At 60.5% G+C, this 22,759-nt stretch overlaps 2 protein-coding genes across 4 annotated transcripts; one reads left to right on the forward strand and one right to left on the reverse strand.

Moving 5' to 3' along the window:
* The first annotated feature begins 7,048 nt into the window (after positions 1–7,048).
* IGSF8 (immunoglobulin superfamily member 8) lies at positions 7,049–17,964 on the forward strand. 2 transcript variants are annotated; one of them, XM_072984161.2, is made up of 7 exons: positions 7,049–7,226; positions 9,136–9,510; positions 9,857–10,330; positions 11,465–11,890; positions 12,715–13,119; positions 13,435–13,575; positions 17,754–17,964. In XM_072984161.2, exons 1-6 carry the CDS (start codon positions 7,097–7,099, stop codon positions 13,548–13,550), a joined length of 1,926 nt encoding a protein of 641 aa, XP_072840262.2. In that variant the 5' UTR covers positions 7,049–7,096; the 3' UTR covers positions 13,551–13,575; positions 17,754–17,964. The 2 variants fall into 2 exon arrangements, with proteins under 2 accessions (XP_072840262.2, XP_072840263.2); XM_072984162.2 differs by lacking the exon at positions 17,754–17,964 and adding an exon at positions 14,826–16,536.
* Positions 17,606–22,313, reverse strand: LOC110081426 (uncharacterized). Of its 2 annotated transcripts, XM_078382141.1 has the most exons (4): positions 20,614–22,313; positions 19,588–19,914; positions 19,345–19,434; positions 17,606–18,718 (listed from the first exon to the last, which is right to left on the reverse strand). In XM_078382141.1, exons 1-4 carry the CDS (start codon positions 20,669–20,671, stop codon positions 18,525–18,527), a joined length of 669 nt encoding a protein of 222 aa, XP_078238267.1. In that variant the 5' UTR covers positions 20,672–22,313; the 3' UTR covers positions 17,606–18,524. The 2 variants fall into 2 exon arrangements, with proteins under 2 accessions (XP_078238267.1, XP_078238266.1); XM_078382140.1 differs by having other exon boundaries at positions 19,588–22,313.
* Positions 22,314–22,759: the final 446 nt, after the last annotated feature.

The following is a 22,759-nucleotide window of genomic DNA, read 5'->3' on the forward strand; positions in this document are numbered from 1 at the left end:
AGAGAGAGGGGCTGCTCCAGATACACGGGGGGGGGGGGGGGATGGGAGCGGGGGGGGCGAGAGGCTGGCAACCCTCAGAAGTTACCCTCCCTCCCTTCCGTGCTCCACCATCAAAGGTTCGGTTTCCTCAGTTACGAAACTCCCTGGGCCTTTTCCAAGGCGAGTTCAAGGACTCAGAAAAGGAATCCAGGCGAGGGAACAGTGTTTATAGCCTGTTGTTGCTGTTTCCCCCTTTTCCCATCTTCTTTTGACTCGGTCCTTTGTACATCTTTTGTACATCTAGTTTGCTCTCTTGTTCCTGCCTCATTTCTTTTATCCCTCTCACCTCTTCTGCATCTCTCTCTCTCTCTCTCTCTCTCTTTCTCTCACCAGTTGCAAAAATCCGGTCCCTTCCCCCATCCTCGCTGCTTTTCCATCAGCAAACCAGGACGAGGTCCCTGACAATGAGCTCTGGTGGGGTGGGGCTCAAATTTGGGCAGGATCTGTGGCAGAAAGCCCTAGCGGACCAGGATGACGGCAGCTGCAGCAAGGCCTGGGAGCTGGACCGGCAGGGGCGGTTGTAGATGGGAGCCCAAAAGCTGCATCTATTCCAAGCGAGCCCTGCAAGGGACATGGACCCCCTGGTCCAACGCCTGGCCTGCCTGCCTGCCTGCCGCCGCCCCCCCCCCCAGCTTAGCATCTGCAGGTTCTGACTGCTGACGGGAGTTCTGCTAGAACTCAGCCAGAGAGGGGCCTCCTCCGTCACCTGCTGCTTGGACTCTTTCGACTGGAGAAAGGGCCGGGACTGAGCGCTGAGCCTTAGCGAAAATGCAGACCTGACCCAGGGAGCACCGTCCATCAGGACGACGGAACTCTTTCAAAAGCAGCATCCGTGTGTTCGCAGGTTTTCCAGATCTCCAGAACTCTTTGGCCAGGGGAGGAGGGGGCGCGGCCGTTTGGGGATAGTGGAGGACACAGAATGTCCCCGGCCTGGGCTCTGGGTGTTTATAGCTAGAGTGGACAAGCCCTGAGCCGTGGCTCCCGGTGCGTCGAGGGCTCCCTTGGCCCGACGGTCCTGTGGTTGTCCAGAGGGACACCGACCCATCCAAGAGGGCTGCAAGCCTTCCGATGTTGTGGAGGGTGCAATAGCGCTCAGGCTGAAGCCGATTCACCCGCAGCTAGGCTTTTGCGATGGACCTGGATGGATAGGTGCTCTTTCCCGACCCGACTGTGCAGCTGCCAGATCTGGATTCTGCTGGCTGGCTCTGCGAGGCCTGGGGCTTCTTTTGCCTGGGGGGGGGCTGACTGTCACCCCGTGTTCTTGGGACAAAGACATCCAACACATTGCAAAAACACACATACACACCCTCCCCCGGCCAGTTGGCCTGTTGTGCCACTAAAGAGCAAGGATGAATGCGATGGCCCCTAAATTTAGCACCCACACCAGCCGTCTCTATTTATATGGCCCTTGCTTTCTGCTTCTCCAACTGGTCTGAACAGAGCAAGGCTGATGGAGAGGAAGCCCCGAAGCTCCACAGACCAGATTGAGAGAGGAAAGCCGCCGCCTTTGGCGTGGATGGCTGGCCGAGGCAGGAGCAGCCGGGCCGCCCGCCTTCCTTTGCGTTTGGTGGTTCTCAAGTTCTGCTTCCCCCCCCCCCTTTAATGTCTCGGCCCCAGATGAAAAAACAGAAGGAGTCTTGCTTTCTCTTTTCTCAGAAGACGGGGGCTCTTTGAGGAAGACCAGTAACCCCCAGATGACAACCACTGATTTCCTTGACTCGGCCATACTGGAAGGAGCCCCCCCCCCGAAAAGAAGGTCCCTTTGCAGCCGCTCTCAGGGCAAGAGGCGATTCCTCTCCCTGAAGCTCTTCAACAGTTGGATTCCAGGAGCAGCCAAAGATTCGGGTGGCGCTCACTCCAAAGGTGAAGCTGGACCAGCATTCTTTCGGCTTTGGCGAAGCCTCTTAATGCACCAGAAGTCACTTCCGGGACTGTGCTTGGCTTTCGAGCCTTCCTCCTCACCTCTCCCCACCCCACCCCACCCCCCACCCCCAATCTTGTCTTTGCTCTGACCTTCCCCAGCAGAGATCCTGCAGAACTTGGCCCGGTCCCGAGAGTCACGGAAGGAACCCGCTGGCCGTCCTGCAAGGGCCGGACATCAGCTGGAGTCCCCGCCACAGGGGCCCGGCCTTTCTCCTCACAGGAGAGATACTCAGCCTCCCTTGTTTTTGGAACGAGGATTGCAAAGACCTGCCGCGTCAGCAGGTTGGGGAGAAAAATCTAGCAAAGGCAAACTGTTGTTGCATAAAGTAGTACACACACACACATACACACGCACATTCCCTTTGGCTGAGGCTGCCAGGAGCCCAGTGGGAGCCCAGTTATAACCACAAACAGGATAGGAAGGCAAAAGGGGGCCGAAGGGTGTGATCGGACGGCCCTGGCGGAGACGGAAGCCCCTGGCAACCCTCCCCCCAGGCAGGTGGAAAAAGGCAACCCGGGTCCCAGCCTTCCCGATGCCCCGGACGTGGTGGCTGGGGTGCCCTGGGGGTCCAACCAGGCACTCAGGCGTGGCAAAACAGGCCGGAAAGAAAAAGAGAGCAGGAGGGGAATGAACCCCCCGCACCACGGAAAAGTACATTTTACAGAAAGCCTTTGTCTGCCTGCGGAATCAGGGTGGACAGGCCTCTGGGAGAACTTTGCCCACAGGGCATGTCTTCTCTGACGGCTGCTCAGGCAGGAGGACCCGTTCCCAGCAGCCAGGGCATCTGCTGTCCAAACGGAGGCGACGGAAGAGGAGAGACACGAATCATAACTATTACCCCACCTGGCTTCCCCCCCTCCCGGGATTTGGCTGTCGGTGGGTGGGCAGCCAAATCCCTCGCTGCCCCCCACTCTGTGCCGATAGGTGGGAGGGGCGCTTCCTCTCCCAGAAAGCAGCCGTGCAGAAGACGGGAACTGCCGGGCCCTCCCTTTCTCAGTAGAGGAGCCTTCCAGCCACGCGAAGGACGATGGCAGAGTCGCTTTTGCCCGGGCCAATGCGACTCTCCCAAACCGTTTTCCTTCCAGGGCCATGGCTGTAAGAAAAGAAAGGGGGGGGGGACACTCGGGTCCCCTCCTCGCCTTCCTCCTGGCGCTCCACACTTGATCCTCATGAGGAGGGGATGGGAAAATTTCTGCCTCCTTTGTCCTTCCGGGCATTTGGCCCAAACAGAGCGGAGAGAGAAAGATGGGCTGGGCGGGAGGAAAGGGCCGAAAAGGGCCAAGGAGGGTCTCCCTTGCCAAAGCCCTTGAGCTGGGTGCAGAAGGGGAAACGACCAAAAAGGAAGAAAGACACCCCAGCCCCCTCCCAGGAGACCCAGAGTGGGAGGATGATGAAGCACGCCGAGTCTCCTGCCTACCAAGGAGGAAAGGTATCCTGGGCGACAGAGTGAAGGAAGGCGAAGAACACACAGTCATTTATTAAAAAGAAAATGCCACATCGGCCTCCCTTGGCTTAGTCCTGTCGGTTTGCCAGGATCAGGAGAGGAGGAGAGGGAGAGGGAGAGGGAGAGGAGGCCCATTGAGTTGGCCTGCTCAGAAGAAGAGCCTTCGGAGGTATTCGGAGGAGGAACCTTCACTTCCGGGAAGGGGGGGGTGGCGTCGGCGGCGCCTGGGCTGAGCCGGGGTCCCACTCTTGGGCTCCTCTTTCTCCAAAAAAGCTCTCTGAAGGCAGGAGCTGAGGCCGAGAGAGAAAGAGAGGGACGGACAGACAGACGGAAGGACTTGCTCTCGGTGACCCCAGGCTCCGGCTCTCCCCACCCTGTGACCTGCCGCCCTTCCCTTCAGAAGGCTCTTCCTCATCTTCGGTCAGGACCTCACCTCTTGTCTTGGTTCAGATCCGACCCTCTAGAACAGCAGCAAGGAAGCGCTGGGCTGACATGTGAAGAGGACGCGTCTCAGAAGAATCCCGGACCTCCCTCTTTTCCACACGAAACGTTTGCCACAAAATCCCAGGAAACCCACACATGTTGAAATCAGAACAGCCGAGGCCCTTGTTCTCTCCTGACTTGCCCAGCGCTTGAAGTTGCAGGACAATGACCGAATTCAGAAAGGAGCAGGGCTTTGGGGGGGGGGCAGAAGGGGGAGAAAGAGAAAGAAAGAAAGAGAGAGAAACAACAACCGTCGTCTCCTTCTGCCTGCCGGAGAGCAGAGGAGAAGAGATGGCCGACGTGCGGAGGCTGGTCCTCCTGGTCTCGGTGGCTTTCATTTGCCCGACGACTCCTCCTTGGCCTTGGCAAAGCAGGGGTGGCGGCGGCAGCAGCGAGGGCGGCCTCCTCGGCTCCAGGCCCAGCCACAGGGTTTTCTCCTTCAGGACGGGAACCGGAGCCTTGCATCCTCGGCCTTTGGCGCCTGGGAAACGGAACTCGAGGTGCTGGAAGGAGGCAGCCGGGATCCCTGGGAGGACAGAGTGCTGCTGCTCCGCAGAGTGAGCCTGCCCGCAACTCCGCCGGCCCCAAGCGCCGCATGGCGGGAGAGCCCCGTGGCATGAAGGGCAGCGGGAGAGGAAAGGTAGCCAGTCTGTGTTGGAGGGAAGAGGAGCCCCCCCACCCCACCCCACCCCACCCCGCCTGTTGTGGGGGCACGGCGGGTGGCCAAAGTCGGAGAGAAAAGGCGGTCCAAACGATTGCAGCGGGAGCCACCCTCAGTCTCCCTGCAGAAAGCGCCCCTTGATGTCGTTTCCCGCCCCCAGACGGGGAAGCAGAAGGCAGAGAATGGGGCCAAGGTCTTCGTGCACAGCGTGTCTGGAGCGCGCGTGCGGGGGGGGGGGAATAATCCAGTCTCCAGGACAAGTTTCCACAGCCTTTCGAGAACTGGGAAGAAGTCCAGGATTCGGCTCTGCTGTGAAAGGTCACGGCCTCTTTCCCAGGCGGGGGGGGGAGGGACACAACACTCGCCTGGGCCTGTGGACCTTCCTGAATCGGAGGAGCCGGGAGCGGGATTCAGGAGGGCTGGAAAGCAGGATGCGAGTCTTGATGCTGCAGAAAGCTCTTGGAAAGCCTCCGGAGCCACTGGCCGAGGGACTTGCGGGTCACACCCGCGCCGCCCCCCCCCCCAAGTTTTCCAAGTCCTTGACCGTGCGTATATGTCACATATAAAGGATCCCTCTGTCAGCTGCGCCAGCCAGCGTGGGATCCCCGCCTGCAAAACGCCTTCTGCCCGGGCTCCTCTTCCGCTCCCTCGGCTTCTCCGTGGGGCGGCCGGTCGGGGCCTGAGAAGGGGGGGGGCAGCCCCAGAGTCCACCTGGGGAGCCGACTCCGCCGAGGGCCACCCGCGGTTTGCGAATTCCACCCTTGGCCCGCGTGGGCTCCGGGAATGAGCGAGGCCTCTGGCGCGGCGCGGTCTCCTCCTGTCCCCAGCTGACCCCCCTCGTCCTCCAGGCCCCTGCAGCCAAGCCCTCCTCGGGTGGGACGCCTGCTTGGCCCCTGCTTGCGGGGTGTGTGTGTGTGTGTGTGAGGGCAGGTGAGGAGGCAAAGCCTCTGGACACCCCCCCCCCCCGGTCCTCCTCTCAAGGCTCTTCTGGTCTTCTTCTGGGCAGGACAGTCTTCAAGGGCACCTGCCCCCCACGAGCAAGGCATGGAGGGCCGGGGGGGGGGCTCCTGGGCTCTTCCACACCTTTGACAGGTTTCCTAGCCGCCGTCCCCCCCCCCCACGCACTTGGGATGCCAAAGAGCCTTTCCCCAATGTTCTGGCCATCTCTCGGGGGGGGGGCGCTTGATTCTTGGGCGGAAGGAGGAGAGCCAGCCTGGGCGGTCCCGGGCAAGCTGCAGGGGTCCTGAGAAGCCCCAGGAGAAGGGGGGCCTCGGCCGCTTTGGGAGGTGCCTCTCTGGGCCAGGACAGCCCTCGGGAGCGGGGGGGGGGGGCTGCCGCCATTGTTGGGGCTGCTGCCGCCCTGCAGTCGAGGGTTTCGAAGGCCTCTTGGCCTTCTCGGACGCACCTCTTGGTTTCGCCTGGAAGGCGCCCCAAGACTCGATCCCTGAAGAGAGGAGGGAACAGCACGGAGGAGAAGGGACCGTCCTTCCAAAACCTGTGAGGAGGCAGGAATGGTGGCGGTTCCACCCATAGGGCAAGGCAGCTCCCCCCCCCCCCCGAGCAGGGGATGGTCGTGACAAGCGGGGGGGGGGGGGAGCCCTTGGGCCTGCTGGTGGCCCAGTCCCTGCCGCTCAGGGTGGATGATGGGATCGGGCCGGTCCTTACCTTCCTTCCAGTCTGGCTGGCGCTGAAGGTGGTGTGTCGTGTCCCTCCCCTCCCCCCGGGTGTCCGGGAGAAAAGGAAGCGCCCCAAAAGGAGGGAGCGTGGGACCTGCGTGCGCCCGCGTGTGTGTGTGTGTCCGCCGGCTTTTCCCTCTCTCCCTCCCTCCCTCCTCCGGGCCTTGTTCTGGTTCGGCCCCCCCCCCGGTTTGCTGCTGGGCGCCCCCCCCCCGGCGACTCCCTCTCTCTCTCTCTCTTCCCCCCCCCCGGGGCCCGATTGATGCCCCCCCCTTGGAGCCTCCGCTCGCGGCGCTCTTTGCCATCCCGGCTGGGCCCCCACCTGGCCCTTTTGAAGGCGGCGCCGACGGAGAGCAGGAGCAGGGCCCGGAGGGCGTCCCCGCCCCTATTCTAGCCTGCGGGCCAGGGACACAAGGGCGGGCAGGACGGGGCCGGGGACGGGGGGGCGCCCCCTCCTCCTGCCCCCCCCGCCCCGCGGCGCCTCCAGCCGGGGCTCCCCGGCGCGGGCCGACCCCTCTCCTGCCCGCCGCCTCCGCTCGCTGGTCCTTCGGGCCGCCCCGGGGCACCGGCCGCGCTCTCTCTCCTCCGCTCTCCCGCGGCCAGAGGACGCCACCGGCAGCCTCCGCTCGGTTCCCCCCGCCCCGCCGCCGATTTGCCCAACCCGCAGCATCCCCGCCCGGGCGCTCCCGGAGCTGTCCAGCCCGGCTAGGCGAAGGCCGGGCGGGGAGGGGAGGGGCAGGGAGGGGCGGGGTGGGAGGCGGGGCCAGCTCCGGCCAGCGGCGGCGAGGCAGGCGCGCTCCCGGGTCTCCCTCCCACCCTCCCTCCCTCCCGCCCCTCTCTGGGCGCGCGCCTTCGCCGGAGCCTCGGCCATGGATGCTGCTGCGAGGCGGGCGCGGGCGCCGCCCTTCCTGCTGCTGCTGCTGCTGCTGCTCCGGGCGCCTCTCGGGCCCTTCCCGCCTCCCCTCCGCTGCTGCTGCTGCTTCTTCCTTCTGCTGGCCGGTGGGTGCGCCGCGGGGCGGGGGGGGGAAGGGACGGGCAGCCGGAGCAGAGCCAGCGGGGACGCGCGCCCCCCTCCTCTTTAAAACAAAGCCCCCTCCCCTCAAAGAGAGCGCTCTCGGGGGACCGGTCAAAGGCCCTCCCTTTTCCATGTCCTTTTTCTTCGGGGGGGGGTTGTTTTAATCTGCAAGTTGCAGGTCTCTTTCCCCTTGGCTCTCGGATGAGCCGGAGGCCGTGCAGGCGGTACTGCGCCTCCTCCTCCTCCTCCTCCTCTTCTTCCTCCTCGCAGCCACCGAGGGAGGCTGAAAAGAGAGGGAGGGGAAGGGGGCCAAAGCTTGCCCCCCCCCGGCGCATCAAGGGCCAGCGGGGTGGGGGTGGGGTCGGCATCCTCCATCCCTCAAGGCCCCCCAACGGGCTATCTGACCCTCCGGCCGGCCGGCCCTGCCTCTTCCCGCCCCAGGACTCCGAGACCTGGTCTCCATGACCCTCTTCTACAGCACAGTACTATAGGCTTCCTCTGGATCGAGTCCCCTCTTGATTCCTTTCTGCGCCTTCTGGCTTGGTTTTGAGCCCAAAGGAGGGCGGCCGCTTTTCCGACCCTTCCAGGAAACACAGCCAGGAGCCGCAGATGGATGGGACCAGGGTTTTCTCCCCCCCCCCCCCCGTCCGGATAATCTGCTTTATTTTCAAAACTGGTCACGTGAGAATCACGCTGGGGTGGGTGTTTCCTGGTCGGGTTCAGTGGAGATGGGCTGACCCAGATCTCTCCCTGTGTGACACACATGTGTGTGGCCGGCCCTGTGTGCGTGTGCTGGAGAAGGAAGAGAAGGCCTTTGTGTTTTGGGCAAGGCTTCTCTCTGGAGGCTTCCCCCTCCCTGCCTGGCGCTTCCCTTCCCCAGGGGCATGGCTGGCCCACCCACCCCCACCCCACCCCATGGGCAGAGCAAAAGCAGGCTGCTGCCCCGTGTTGAGGTGGGGGCTAGAAATGGCCTGCTGAAGGGCTGATGCAGGAGAGGAATTGCGGGAGGGGGGAGCCGGAGGAGGCCCCCAGGCCCCTCTGCTGGGATGGAGGCTCTCCGGCAGAGAATGGCCGGGCCCTCCACCCAAGGGAAGCAAGGGCAACGCGGGCGGGGGGGGGGAGGGAGAGAGAGCAAGCCTTCCATCTTCTCCGTTTTTGCTATTATTTATTCTCTCTCGCTTGCTTTTCTGATGGAGGGGAGAACCTCTCATGGTGCCCCAGTTGCTGGGAGGCAGGCAGGGACTCTGGGAGGGGGGGAACGAGACACACACACACACGCCACGTGAGCTGTTTGTTGTTCTCTGAGTCTAGATTCCCCAAGGGGTCTGATTTCTCTTAACGAGTCCGTTATGGAATTAAGGGCTTTGCTTATGGAAGGCACAGATGTGATTCTCTGCTGAGCCTGGGGGTCATGGGGTCAAGCGCTGTCTTCTGATTTCCTGGGCGCACGCGCACGTGTGTGGTGGTTGTTTAACTAGTAGGCAGACAAAGGTGGTGTGAACCCTGCACACCTTAGTGAGTGAGTAAGACTAGGTGTGCCACCTTCGGCAGGGGGGGGAACAGCTGCTTTCACACTTTCCGTCTTCGGGGGGAGGGGCTTCTGCAGGGCCAGCCCGGCCCAGCCGGCGACAGCCTTTCCCCCTGCTTGTGCTAAAGGGGTCTACTTAAAAAAAAAACCCTCTTGCGTCGCCTGGGCTGTTTGGATGGGCCACCAGCTCATTGGGCCATCAGCAGTCAAGAGAGTGCCCTGGGACCCTCCTGTGCGTGGGGGGGGGGAGAGACGAAGGGCCACCAAAGCACAGCTCCCTGACGCCCATTTCTTTGGCTTTGCTTTCACACCGACCCAATGGCCGTGGCTGGCGGGACTCACGGGTCCTCTTTCTTCCTGCCTAGGGCTCAGCCGCGGAAGGGAAGTGAACCTGCCCCCGGGACCCCTGCACCGCGTGGAAGGCTCAGCCGTCTCGATCCCTTGCAACGTCTCGGAGTATGAGGGCCCCACCCTCCAGCACTTCGAGTGGTTTGTGTACCGCCCTTCGGCCCCCGACATCGCCATCGGAGTGGTCAGCACCCGGGACCCCAAGTTCCCCTACGCCGTCTTTGGGCCCCGGGTGCAGGCGGGGAACGTCTCTGTCCATCGGGTGCAGGGCGACGCCGTGGAGCTGCGGATCCAGCGGCTGCGCGTGGAGGACGGGGGCGTCTATGAGTGCTACACCCCCACCACTGATTCCAAGTACCACGGCAGCTACAGCGGCAAGGTGGAGCTGAGAGGTGGGCCTGCCCTCCTGGTGGCCGTGGGGAGGGGGTCCCAGGCAAGGGTGAGCCGGCACCGGAGGGGGGGGACCCTCCGGGGTCGTTTTTCTGCCCCTGTGGTCCTCCAAAGGGACTGGCCTCCCCACCAACGAAAACCCCATTTAGGGGAAACCCCGTTTGTTTGTTTACCTAAAAGAAGACATCAGAGGACTCGCTTTTCCTTTTAGAGGATTGCACTCCCAAGAGTCATGATGCTTCCCCCCCCTTTTTTTTTTATTTCTAAAGGCAAGTTCAGAGACTTAGGGCTGAGATCTGTTGAAGGCTGGCTTCCAAAACCCTTTCCTTTCTCCTTTCTGCCCGATAGTGATCCCCAACAAGCTCTCTGTGTCGGCTTCTCCTCCTCCTCACCAGGTGAGGATCCCTTTACGGGCCCGAGGGCCCGTTTCTGTCTTCCCACCGCGGGTCACCCTCGTGGAGAGCCAGGACCTGCAGCTGACCTGCGTGGCATCCAGCGAGACCCAGCAGCACACCCACCTCTCCGTTTCCTTTGGCTTGTCGGCTTCCGAGGACCGCCAGACGCTGCAGGAGGTGATTGGGACACGGAGAGATTTCACCGTGGAGGCCGGCGGGCGTTTCACCGAGCGGCTCAGAGCCCAGGAGTTGTCGCTGGCCAAGCTGGGTGACCGGGAGTATCGGATGGCCCTGGGGTGGCTGAGGCCGGAAGACAGCGGGACGTATTACTGCACGGTGGGCGAGTGGATCCAGGATCCAGATGGCAGCTGGCAGCAGATCACAGAGCAGCAGGTGCTGCTGGCCCAGGTCTCCGTCCAGACCCTCAGTGAGTCTTGTGCGTTGGGAGACACACCTGCGGTGGCTTGGGGAGGCTGCTGCCTCTTCGTCCTTTCGATAGGTTTATCCCTCCTCTCTCACCCCCACGGAGCCCCAGGTGGCTCTGCTCGCCTCCCCTTTCTTCCCACTGTCCTGCGGTGAACCAAGAACTCAGGCTGGCGCCCGGGGGCCCTTCGCCCTGACCCAGCCCTCCGACCTCGCTGTTCTGGCCTAAGGCTTCTTTTGCCACCACAGACACGCACATACACAGGAAGCTGTGGAGGAAATCGTTCCCTAAAATAGCTTCCCTCCAGCCATTCCTGCTCAGGGTGTAACCGCTTGCCATCTTGGCTTTCTGGGTCTCTCTAGCAGGTGCCGCCTCTGCACAGCTCCTGCTCGGCTGGGCCCCTTCCTCTTTCCACCCTTGCCAAGGAGGAAGGCTCCTGCCAGCCCCTGCCGGTCCTATATCCTCTTGCCAGCCTTACGTTGTGCAGGTTTCCCAGCACTATCCCACCCCCCGCCCCAATTTATATCAAAGGTATCCACTGCCTCTCCGCAGCCCACCTCCACCTGTCTGTCTATCTGTCTGTGCCTCCTTTTTCTGAAAATGGCTCGGGAAGCTCTTTCGACTTGTAGAGTTGGGTTCAGTTTTAGGGATGTTCTCAGAGGCCATCTTCCATGGGGGGTGGTAAGAGCGAAGGCAGGAAGGGACACCACCCCCCCAAAAAAAAAACACTTGCTTATCGTAGCCTCTGGAGTTCCTTTCATCAGTTGTTAACCTTTAGAGGAATGACTTCACGTGTTCAACGTTTGAGAACCGGGGACGGGGCCGAATCCCTACAAGGGCTGGGAGGGGCTCCCCCTTGCGGCGGTGCCTGAGGAGAAGGAACCTGGACTCTCTGGGGAAGCCCAAGAGGGACAGATCGGGAGCCCGGTGGGAGACACGGCCGTCTTGTCTTTCACTGCCTGGAATGGCCCCCAGCATGAGAGGCCCTCGGAGCGCTGTGCGTGGCGAGCCAGGGACGCCACGGGGGGGGGAATCTGTGAGAGGGCGGGTGGTGGGCTGAGCCCCGGGGGCCTCCGCTTGCTTGCGCTCGCCCTGAGCCCCTTCAACCTCTTTGTGTGTGCTCTGCTGTCTTTCCAGCTAGCCAGCTGGCTGTCTCCGCCAGTCCCCCTAAAGTCGGCATCGCCTCCGGAGAAGCCCTGGAGCTCTTCTGCAAGGCCCCCGGGGTCCGGGCGGCCCCCTTGCCTCACGCTGCCTATTCGGTCGCCTGGGAAAGGAGCCGGGATGTCACTGAGGAAGGCCGCCTGGTGGCCCAGCTGGACCTGGACGGAACCGTCCTCCTCGGGGAGAGCTACGCCAACCGCGACGTGGGCGACCGGCACGTCTCCCTGCAGAAGCTGGCCTCCCCGCCGGACTCCTACCGGCTGCGCATAGAGTCGGCCCAGCCGGGGGATGCGGGCGCTTATCGCTGCGTGGTGCGGGCGTTTGTGCGTTCTCCGAGCTCGGAGTTGCACGAAGTGGCCAGCGGCCGGTCTGAGGCGTTGACGGTGGACATGAAATCGGAGGGTGTGTCCTTTGGCGCAAGGCTATTGTGTTGGAATCCTCCTGTGTGCAAGGTGTCGTGTGGGGTGTGAAGGAAGCAGAGGAGGAGACTCAGGCCCCCTGCTCAGTTTGTGCCGCTGGGCCTCTTGGCCGCCTCTCCCGGGAGGGTGGGTGGGTGGTTGGAGGTCCCCGCGAAGGCCACGTTTCCGGCAGAGGGCGGGGGCTCTCTGGTCTTCCCACGAGAGGCCTTGGTTGGTGGTGAGTGGAGCAAATGTCGGTCCAGCTCCTCCCGGGATGGATGGATCGCTTGCTCATCCCAGAAGGAGACGTCACCAGAGAGGCAGGCCTCAGGAGACACGTTTGCCAATCAAGCCTGGGCTTGCCTTCTGAAGTCCTTTAGGGTGAGATGTGTTCGCGAGGGAAATGGCATGTACAGTGACATGCAGATGTCTTTCTCCCCTGGAGGGAGCACTCCTTCCCTCTTCTAGAACCACAGTCAGCCTCTAATCCACTTTGGTCCCATATCTCTCAGAGAGTCCAGATGGCTGTAATCAAGGTTCGAGCCGGGATCCCCCATCCGCTGGTAGCTCCTTAAAAGAAGGCCCTTGTTTTCTCTAGGATCAGAATTCCCAGGATATCCCATGGGGGGGAGGAGGAAAAAGGTTTTCCATTTTTTTTCTCCATAAATTTCCTACATGGGAGCGATATATGGAGGCACAAATCTTGACAAGGATTTTTTTTCTCCCAAGGCAGGAAGTCAAGGAAGTCTTTTGATCTGTCTGTCTGTGGGGGGGGGGGAGAAGAGATTTGCCGGGACCCCCTTCTCCCATCTCCCTTTTTCTCTGCAGCTGTGGTCCTCGATGCCCGGGCGTGGCTTCCCTTTCCAACCATCTACCGTGGCGACATGGCCGAAGTGCTCTGCAACGTCTCCGTGGATTCCGTCCAGCCTGTTCACCTGGCGCTCAGCTGGTGGGCAGAGATGCCCCAGGAGGGTTTGGAGAGACGCGGTGCCCTGTTGGCCACCGTCAGCCGCGAGGGCGTGGCAGACCTCGGGACCCGGCTGTCGGGAGGCGCCGTGAGCGTGGACAAGGTTGGGCCGCTGAGCCACCGGTTGCGCATCCACGGAGTGCAGCCGTCGGACGAGGGGCAGTACCACTGCGCGGTGACGGCCTGGGTGCGCTACCCCGATGGCAGCTGGTACCAGGCTGGGTCCGTGAAGTCCAACGTGGTCACCGTGTACCCGTACGCCCTGCGTGAGTAGCGCCCGCGTGAGGAGGGCTCGAAGGGGGGAAGGGTAGCCAGAGTGGCCGAGGGCAAGCGTCTCCTCCCAGGGGCTTCCGGTCTCAAACTGGGCAGGGTGGCGGGAAGAGCCCACAGTGGGAGCTGAAAGGGAAAGGGGGGGGGGACGGTCCCGCGTCTTCCCAGGATGGCTGGAAGCAGAGAAGGAAACCCCGTGTGGCTCTCCTCCACTGGCCGGTGAGTCTTTTGCCTTTGGGGAGGGGCATCCTTGGTTTTGTGGTCCTTGTGACACCCCCCCCTCTCTTTCCTTCCCCCCCCCCCCAATCCAGCCATGGACACCTTGTTCCTCCCGCTCGTGGTGGGTGCCTCCAGCGCCCTCTTCGTGGCCGTCACCATCCTGGCCACGGTCACCTGTTGCTTCATGAAGAGGCTGCGCAAGAGGTGAAAGCCGCCCGCCCGGGAGGGTGGAGGTGAGTCTGGGGGAAAGCCAGTGGCGGCTGGACGGAGGGAGCGGGTGGGAGGGCCGGGGGCTCCCCTGTGGGCTGGGGTTTCAGGCCTACCCGCAGGCAGAGGGAGACAGTCCGGAGGGACAGGACGGAGGGTGAGGCCTCCCGCCAGACACCCCCTGGCAGACACGGGGGAAGGATGGTGCTGTGTTGTCATCCTTGCTGCTGTCGGGTTCAGCCTCCGGTGGAGTTGGCTTTTCTCCACGGGACGGGAACGGGACGGGACGGGAGGCCAACGAGGGCTGCTGCTGCTGCTGCTGGTGGTGCTTCTCTTTGGCCTCGGGCGGCACATGCCTTGGGCCAAGCCCAGGCCCTGCGGCCTCCTTGCCTCTAGGAGAAGTATTATGTTGCTGGCAGATGGGACGACTCTGGGCAGGAGCAGAAGAAAGCAAAGCTGCTGCTGCTGCGGGCAGGGATGGGCGGGCACGGATTGGATCCAAGGCGGCCCAAGTGCGCCGGGGCCAGCCTGGAGGTGCCCACGGCAGGCAGGGTGGCACCGCCCTGACGGACCAATTTATCTCTTGAATTGGTTTGCTTAAAGCATTTTAACCTGCCCGTTGCTGCTGCTGCTGCTGCTCGGGTTGCTGGGCAGTGGTTTCCCGTTTCCTCGTGTCTGCCTCACCCCACGGCCCTGAAAGCAGGAAGCTCTCACCAGAGAATGAGACAAATAAAAACCCCGTCTTAATAACACGTGATCTTTAAAAACAGATTGCAAACTCCAGAAGCCCATGTTTGTTGGGCATTGAGATTTTGGTTTAAATTTTTATCTGCTTTGTCTTGGATTGTTCTGGTTACAAACTGTCATCTCAAGATATTTGTAACCGGTGTGTATTTATTGATGTTTCACAAACAACTACAAACCACACACGCTCATGTTTTGCGGTGGAGAATCTTTTGGCCACGGTTAACCGTTTGTCTGGCCTTAAAAAAAAACCCCACAATTCCCATGGGGCCACATTTGCCGAGCGGAGAGGCCTAGTTGACATCTGTGAACAAGCGCCCGCGATTTAGGCCAGGCCCCTCGGGCTTCGATCCATGGATTGCATCGAGATCTTGGCTTCCAACCATGATGGGATTCCGGGCACCCCAGGTGGGCCTTACCTGGGGAGGTGGGGTGGTCTCCTCTCTCTCCCAGCGATGGGGAACACGCTCAGAGCCACACACTCTCTCTCTCTCCCTCTCCCCCTCTCCCTGCTCTGTCTTCCCTTTCACAGGTACTTGGTCCCTCTTCTCTGTCGTCTCCTCCCTTGTTCTCTAATTGTGGCGATGAAGGAGGACCTGCTCTTTCCAGCCGCGGGTGGCCGGGCGCTTCTTCCTTCCTTGGGCATCTCACTCAGGACCGAGCGTGATGGTGGCTGTGGCCTGGGGGCTCCTCCCAAGCCCTCCCCACCCAAGCTGTGGTTCCTTGGGAGGGCATGTTGGCGCCCTCCCTCTGCTCCCCGACCCACTGTGTGGTGGGCGTGTTTGGATGTGCAGGGAAAGGGGGCTGCCCACGCCTCTCCGGACCTTCTCGAAAGACACTTCTGTGCCCCACAAACGGAAACCTGGACTTTCCCCTTCTTGGCCTTCGCCACCCTGGTCTGTTGATGTGTTTCTTTGTGCAAAAGTCACCCCCCCCCACCGCCCCCACCTCTCTCTCTCTCTCTCTCTACGCCTTTGTTCGTTTCCCCCATCAGCTGCACGCTTACAGTCGGATGCAAGGAGTCTGCCTGGGCTCCAGCTAATTGGTCCTGATCCACAGTCAGTTATCTGCTGCGTCAGTGGCGGCTACTCACCGGCGAGGCTGGCCAGCTTCTCCAGCACCCAAGCCATGGCTGTCGGTCATCCACAAGCAAGCTCAGGTGGCAAGAATAGAACGCACGACCCCGCAAGAGCCACCATGGCAGCCACGGAGGCCACCTTTCTGCCTCTCAGAAGTTGGGGAGCAGGGAGGGAGTCCCGGAGGGGAGGGGAGGGGGGACGAGAATTGTGCCAAAAGGACCTCACCCCACTCCAGGAAGCAACCGAGGCCCTGGGGAGTGTGTTCGTTCCCGGTCTTTGGCCGTCTGCAGAAAGCAGCTCCTGGGAGTTGGCTTCACGGCAAGGCTTTTCTCACGGGTGTCGGCCGGTCGGATTTCTCCCTCGGCGCTGGTGATGGAGCCGAGAGGGCTGCCTGTGTCTCATTCTGCACTTCTGAGGGGCCCCCATCCCCTGCCAGGCGTCCTCAGACATTCAGGCGCTTCCACCCACATCTGCGACTGAATTGTGGAGAATCCCCCAAACGTGGAAGACTCGGTGGATTTCTCACGGCAAGCCTACGACCGACCGGCAGCTGACACGGAGGAGGAAAGCCGCGCTGACACCGTAGGCAGGAGGAGGAGGAGGTTTGTGCCTCTGTTCCCTCTTGAATCTTGCCTCTGCCGGGAAGATCCTCCACTCCGCCCGCCCTGCAGCCGCCTCGCGGCGAGCCCCCCACGTTGCCTCCCGTCCCTGGGCACAGGAGATCTGCATGCCGCCGGGGATCAGCTGCCCGGCCACGCCTGCTCCCTGACTGGACTGGAGGAGGGACGTGGGAACCCAGCCCAGGGAAGCATCGGTCCAGAAGCCCCCACCCACCCACCCACCCACCTGAGGGATTTCCTGCCTGCTTGGTGCTTACTTTGGGACCAGCCCCGTTACTGAGCCTGACCGGAAAGGGGGGAAGGGGGTGGGGGTGGAATCCCAGCGATGGGGGGCGGCCGCCCCCTCCCTCTCGAGAGACGCAGAGATCCGCCGGAGCTGCCTGGCTTCTTTTTGGGGGGCGGGGGGGTGGATTGGCAGCCTGCGAGCAGCGCCACCAGACAGTGAAGGCTGCTTGCCGCATTTCAGGGTCTTTGGTTTGTGAAGTCATTTTGTAGGGAAGAACGTGCCGTTTTAATCATCATCGTAATAAAATGCAACAACCCAGCCATCGGGTGCTTGTCGCTTTGTTGGAAGGCTTTTGCAGAGTGCGGGTGCAGGCGCTGGGGGTGGTTTCTTAGGGCCGCTTATAGACCTGGGGTGGGTGTGGGTGTGTGGGTGTAGGTGCGTGCCTCTCAGGCTTTACCCCTTCCTTCCCACCCAGCCTTGGCCTGAGAGGGTTTTCCGAAAGGGTTTCTTCCTGCCCTCCGGAAAGGTGAAATGCCTCTCCTGGGGCTTTCGTTCCTGAGAACAAGGACTTCTAGGCAAGGGGTGATGGGGGCTTTGCGGGGGAGGGGTTTGTGTCCCTTTTTCCTTTGACCCCCTGGGGTGGCCTCGAATCCCCCGCCCACCTGGCACCAACCACAAGAGGAAGGTGCTGTGAACGGCCGCCTCCGTCGGCAAGCGGGTCCCCACCCTTGGTTAGAAACGCAGCAGAATGTGTAGGAGCCGTTAGGGGTCCCACCAGGAGAGCAAGGAGGGAGGGAACGGGTCAGTTCGGAGGGCCAGCCGGCCAGAACATGCCCGCCAAGGGCAACGGGTGTCCCCAGAGATCCAGAGGTTGGGTGGGGGCCCCCTCTATACTCCCTTTCCATTCTCTGCATCTTCTTGAAGTCACCCCTGTTGGTTTTGCCAGTTGCACAGCGCTCTCTCTCTCTCTCTCTCTCTCTCTCTCTCTCTCTCTCTCTCTCTCTCTCTGTGCGTGCGTGCGTGCGTGCACATATTTTTCAGAATTCGGTTTATTGTAATGCACTTTCCAGCTGCTCTGCTCGCAAACTTGGTTGTGTAATGTCTGTTAAACCTCTGATTTCCTTCAAATACGGTAAATAGCAAATGACTGAAGACCAAGAATGTAAAAACAAGATGAAACTGATGGGAGAAAAGTAAAACGAACAACATGCTCCTTACACCCAACTAGCAAATCCCTCTTTTCTGGCTGCCTTCGTTTATTATTTGATAAAGGTACATATTTCTCACTTCTCAGCCTGCGCGCCGCCCAGCCCCCTCCCCAAAGCAATGCCCCAACATTAACGATAAAAGCTTGAGCTGCTCTTTAGAAACAGATAACAGGCAATCGAACTTTTAAAAAGCTAACTTTATTAAACTCGAGACACTCTACAAGCCAGCTTTAAGAAGAAGTTTTAATTTGTGCATTACTGTGGATTATGGAAGAGACAAGTCTGTCAGTGTTGCTTTCTCCCTGTTTTTTTTTTTTTTAATTTCAGATTCTTTCAATTGAGTGCATGAACGGCCAAGTTTGGTAAGTTATAAGTACAACACATGGGGATGGATAGATAGATAGATAGATAGTTTGTTTGATGGATTGATTGATTGAAAGGGAGATCCAGAAAACATCCTGAGTTGTTGCATTACATACACAGCAGTTGTCTGGTTTCTACTGCCACCTAGAGGCAAGTGGGGGGAAGAGAACTAGCGCCCTGTTTGGTGGCTCTGGGTTTGTGAGCTGCAGTACCCTAGTGTGGCCACGAAGGGAGGTGGCGCTCTAGAGCTGCTGCAGCCACTGCTTAGCCCACATCTGGACTTTCTTCCAAGAGGTCGCAATGGGAGGCTGGAGAAAAGCAGGCAAAAGTTGCATCCTTGTGTCTCTGCAGGGCCCAGAGGCGTTCTTAAGTGGTTAAACTAATGGAGCAAAGAAATCTGTATGTGTTTCCTCAGAGTCAGGCGGAGGGGGGGCTACAGCTGGGAGAGTCCCTCAGCCCGCCTGGCTCTTGGAACCCTGGAAGTCTCTCTTCTCAGCAGTGCTTCTGCCTTTCCTCAGGAGTAAATCCTGATTGATCTCAATGCAGCTTCCTCCCAGGTAAGCCATTATAAATTGGGTTGGTAAGCTGAACTTGTTTTTCCAACAGAAAGCAATGCTTAGACTTTTTGGGGAAGCCAGGAGGGGAAACATAATCATGATTTCCCTTACATCACTTTGACAAGTTATTGAATTTTGTTTTGTTTTTTTACACAAATTGGAATGCCTGCAATCTGTTTCAAAAATCAGGATCCATAGGAGAGGTTTCGGTTGGATCCCTCGGAGGGCTCACTGTGGGCGCCATCGAAAAGCTTTCCACAGGGTAACTTTTCTGTCTGGACTCTTTTCTTTTCAATAAGTACAAGTACAGGAAGAAGAGGGGCGGGGGGGTGAGGAGGACTTTGGCCGTGGTGTAGCCCACGAGGAAGTCTCCTGCAAAAGGAAAAGCAAGAAGCTTTTAAGGGTCAGGGTCTCTTGAGTCTAGAAAAGTTGCCCTGGTGACTACAACTCCCACAATCCCCTGCCAGCAGGAAGACCGTGTCCTCTCTCGCACCCGGCTTGCAAGAGAGCGTGCCGGCCTTGGCCCATCCCTCTCACGCAAAGGCCTCGCGTGGGGGTGGGGAGGACCTCTTTGGACGGCAGAGCCCAGCATTTCTCAGCCATCCTGGCCCCAGAGCCACGATTCTGGGATTCGTAGCCCGAAAGGGCAACATGGCCTTGAAGCTGGCAGGTGTCCATCACAAAGCAAGGCGCAGGCGAGAACTGAGATTGGTTTCTCCCATACTGGAGTTTTTTAAAAAAACAACCCTCACCCACCCACCCAACCCACCAAATCTCAGATTCTTTTCTGTTCTGAAGAAGGGCTGTGCGTGTGTGTGTTTGTGGAGACAGCAAAGGAGCTTTCAAAGAAGCGGCGGAAACCATGCCCCTCTCCACCACAGCCGCATCTGGCATCTCAGCCTGACGCTGGAGACAAGTTCTTGCAAAGGGGAAGTTGCTGAGCTGCCAAACACAGCCAGCCCCCAATGGGAAAAAATATCATTGCTTCAGGCCTTTACCTGTAATCCTGAATGATGGAGGGGGTGCCTCACAGTGCAGGCCGAGGGTGCAGGAATTGTTGACCAGCAGATTGGTGGTGATGTTGATGCCTGGATGTGGGGGAGGGAGGGAGAAGAAGACTGTCAGCAGACATGCCAGCACCTGCCATTCCCTGGGGTAACAGACCATGTTGCTTGGGGTCCCGTCTGCCCGCCCGCCCAGCGCGGGCCCAGCGCTGCCAGCACTTCTGAGCTCTTACTAACCAAAGGAATACGACGTCCTTTCGTGCAGCAGCAGCGGGTTGGGGCTTCCCGGGGTCCGCACCAGCACCTCGTAGACTCCCTCGTCGCTCTGCCGCAGGTTGTTGAGCTGGAACGAGCTATAGCCCAGATAGGTGATCCTGCCGGAATGGGAGGGTTTGACGACGTACTGCTTTCTCTCGGGGGTCCAGATCACAAGCCCCTTGCGCTTGGAAGCAGACCAGAGCAGGACGTGGGCGGAGGAGGAGTCCCCCCCCTCTGGAAGGTCAAGGCAAAGCAGGAGGGAGCTTCCCGGGTTGCAGGTGAGGTTCTGCGGGAGGTTCCTCTCTCCTGGGTAAGGCAAGGCACAAGAGGAGGCAGGAGGAGAAACGGGCCAGGCAGGCAGGAGGGCAGGCGGGCATGGACAGCCTCTTGGTTGGGGAGGGAGCCGGGGCTTCCCCCCCACTGGGTGGGTCTGAACACTCTTGGGCGCCCATTCCACGACTCGGCTCTCCTCCCCCTCTGCGAAACGTTTCCCTCTACCAAATGCCGTCTGGATTGGACCTTGCCAGCCACTTTTGGCCAAGGGAGGAAAAGGGTCCTCTTTTTGGGGTGAAGGGGGAGGCATGCAAGAGGACCCTTGATGCAACAGTTTGGGGCATAAACGCTACCCGCGCATCGTCACTTTCTCGATCGCTGCACCTCGTTTACACGTGATCGGTTTCAACCAAAAGGGGACGACCTTGATGAGGTGAGCCAGTGGAGGTCCAGGTGCTGCTGCTCCCCATGGATGATGGGCTACCTCTGGGCCCCTGGTCGCCTTCCCTCCTTAGAGATTTTTCTCTTTTAAATCTGATTGGGCCTGGAGAGCTCCTGAAAGAGAGGACCGCTTCCTTGCTGAAGACCTGAGGTGCCAGGCGGGGTGGGGTGGGGAAGGAGCTCTTCTGATTCTGCCTTTCTGATGCCCCAGAGCTTCAAAGGAACCATGAAAGCACTTGGCTATTGAGCCGAGGGTCCCTGCAGGGATGTGTGTGTCTCAATGTCACTTACCTGCAGCCTGGAAGAGAAAGAGGAGGAGGACGAAGCCGACGGGACCGCGGGAATCCATGCTGCGGAAGGAGCAGCCGAAGGGAGTCGTCGTGCGGGGCCAAATCCAGGCAGAGCGACTTCTCTTTCCTTCTGCGATTTGCGAGCAAGCAGTGGCAGGGAGAGTCGTCCCTCCTCACGTCCCTCGGTGTCGCACAGGATTTGCTGCCGGCCGTGTGACGAGCCAGCCCCGTGGGAAATGGCCAGCGCCCTTCCCTTGGGGCTGAGTTGCAGGACCCGTTCTGGCCACAGAAAGGTTTTCTGTAACCCCCAAAGTGGAAGTGGGACTTCGGCTGAACGGAAGAAGAAGAATCAGGCGTTTGGGTGGTCACTCGGGGACGGCCTGGACCCTGTTTGCAGAAGGCCCCCTTCCTCCACCTTGGCCTTACCTGGCCCACGGCGGGTCTCGGGTTGTGTCTCCCCTCTGGCGTGGACCCCCCCACGTGCTCCACAGCGCCCCCCCCTGCTCCGCCTCCCCTTGTTCAAGCCGCTGCTCTCAGATCGCCCCCCCCCCGCCTTCTCTGCTGATTCATTAACGGACCAAGAACGTCTCTTGATGGCAATCCATTTCAAGGCCCAGAAAGCGAAGAGAGAGGCTGAATGACTCAAGTCAACTCACACCCGGACTTATCTGGTCCAAAGGGGGGAGGGCCCCAAGCCCCATCGTTTCTGCTCATCATCTCTTGATGCATGGTGAGCTCTTTGAAGAACTCAGCCTCGCCACAAGGGCTGTTATCAGCCGGTGGCTTCCCCTCGCTGGCAGCTGATGCTGTTTCTGCAACATGATCGTGGCCTGTCATCGTTATCTCCCTCTCCCAGCTTCCGGCCTTGCAGATATCTGGACACCTGCCACGGCCACTAAAGGGCTGTGGGTCATGTCCTGTTCCGCGGTCTAGAGCCGGGAAGTACCTCTGGCCACCCCTGAGAGGCCCGGCTGGCCCCGGACATGTTCCCCCTTGGGGGTTCCCCCCCCACTCTGGCCGCCTGCCTTCCCTCCCGAGCTCCGTGGGAAAAGGTTCCCTGGGGGGGGGGATGCTGGGCCGAGGAGCCTCCTGGAGGACCAGGGAGCCCTGCCCGAGCCATCAGCCCCCTGCAAAACCTTGTGGGGGACGGCCAAGGGCGTTTGGCTTTTCCACCTTCGTGCCCCGCAGAGAGTCGGTTTTTAGAAACACATCCCCCTGAGGGGGGGGTCGGCCCTCCCCCTCGGCGCTGTGTCCAGGCTGGCGGGCTCTCCGTGTGCGGAATGGTCAAGAAAGGACCCCTGTGAAAGCACTTGGGGGGGGTGGCTTGCGTCTGTGACTCCCTTGCCTCCTCTGGGTAAAGGAGGGCTCAGGACTTGCCCTCTTTCCGAAGCCCAAGGACCCCGGGCAGCCTCGGAGCCCCGTATCGCTCCATCTGCATGGAAGAGGCATTCGCTAGCCCTGCCTGTCGTCCCCGATGACCGCCAGGGAGGGGGCTTCCCGGCCCTGTCCGCTTGAGCCGCTGAGCGGAATCAGCAAAGCTGAACCTGAGCCGTCCGCGGATGCGGGAGCTTGGCGGCTGGTTTAGAGTTAAGCCGGCGCTTAAAGCGTTGCTAGCTTAGCCTCCCCAAGAGGGGTCCCTCTGCACCCGCGCTCGCCTGCTTGCTTTCTGTCTGCTTCCCGGTTCTCTTTTTCATCCAAGTCTGGCAGATTTGGGGCCTGCAAAGGTAGCAGCAAGAAACGCACGATGGGCCTGACGTCTCTGCCAAGGCCTGGCCAGAAAAGGGTGTGCTCTCCTCCCTCCCTTCCTCCGAAGAACACACGGCAAAGAGGAACATTTGCTTGGACCGCTTTTCCGAGGGCATGCTCAACTCTGAACCCACCAGGGTTTCCGGAGTGAGCCTTGGCATGACGAGAACTCTGCCACTGAGGTGCAAAAGGTGGGTTCCGGGTTGCAGAGATGGGGCTGAACTCGGGGGGGGGGGGGAGCACCAAGTGCAAAGGAATGGCATTCCCTCTGCCCCACCTGCCCCCCCACCCCGCCCCCCCACCACACCACCTGGTATTCTTTCACTGGCCTTCTTTTCTAAAATACCTCTGCGGGAGGAGGACTGGATGAAGCGCCAACTTGCCCTCCCCTGGAAGGAAGC

This window comes from Pogona vitticeps, chromosome 15, assembly GCF_051106095.1.
Source record: "Pogona vitticeps strain Pit_001003342236 chromosome 15, PviZW2.1, whole genome shotgun sequence".
NCBI classification, from domain to species: Eukaryota; Metazoa; Chordata; class Lepidosauria; order Squamata; family Agamidae; genus Pogona; species Pogona vitticeps.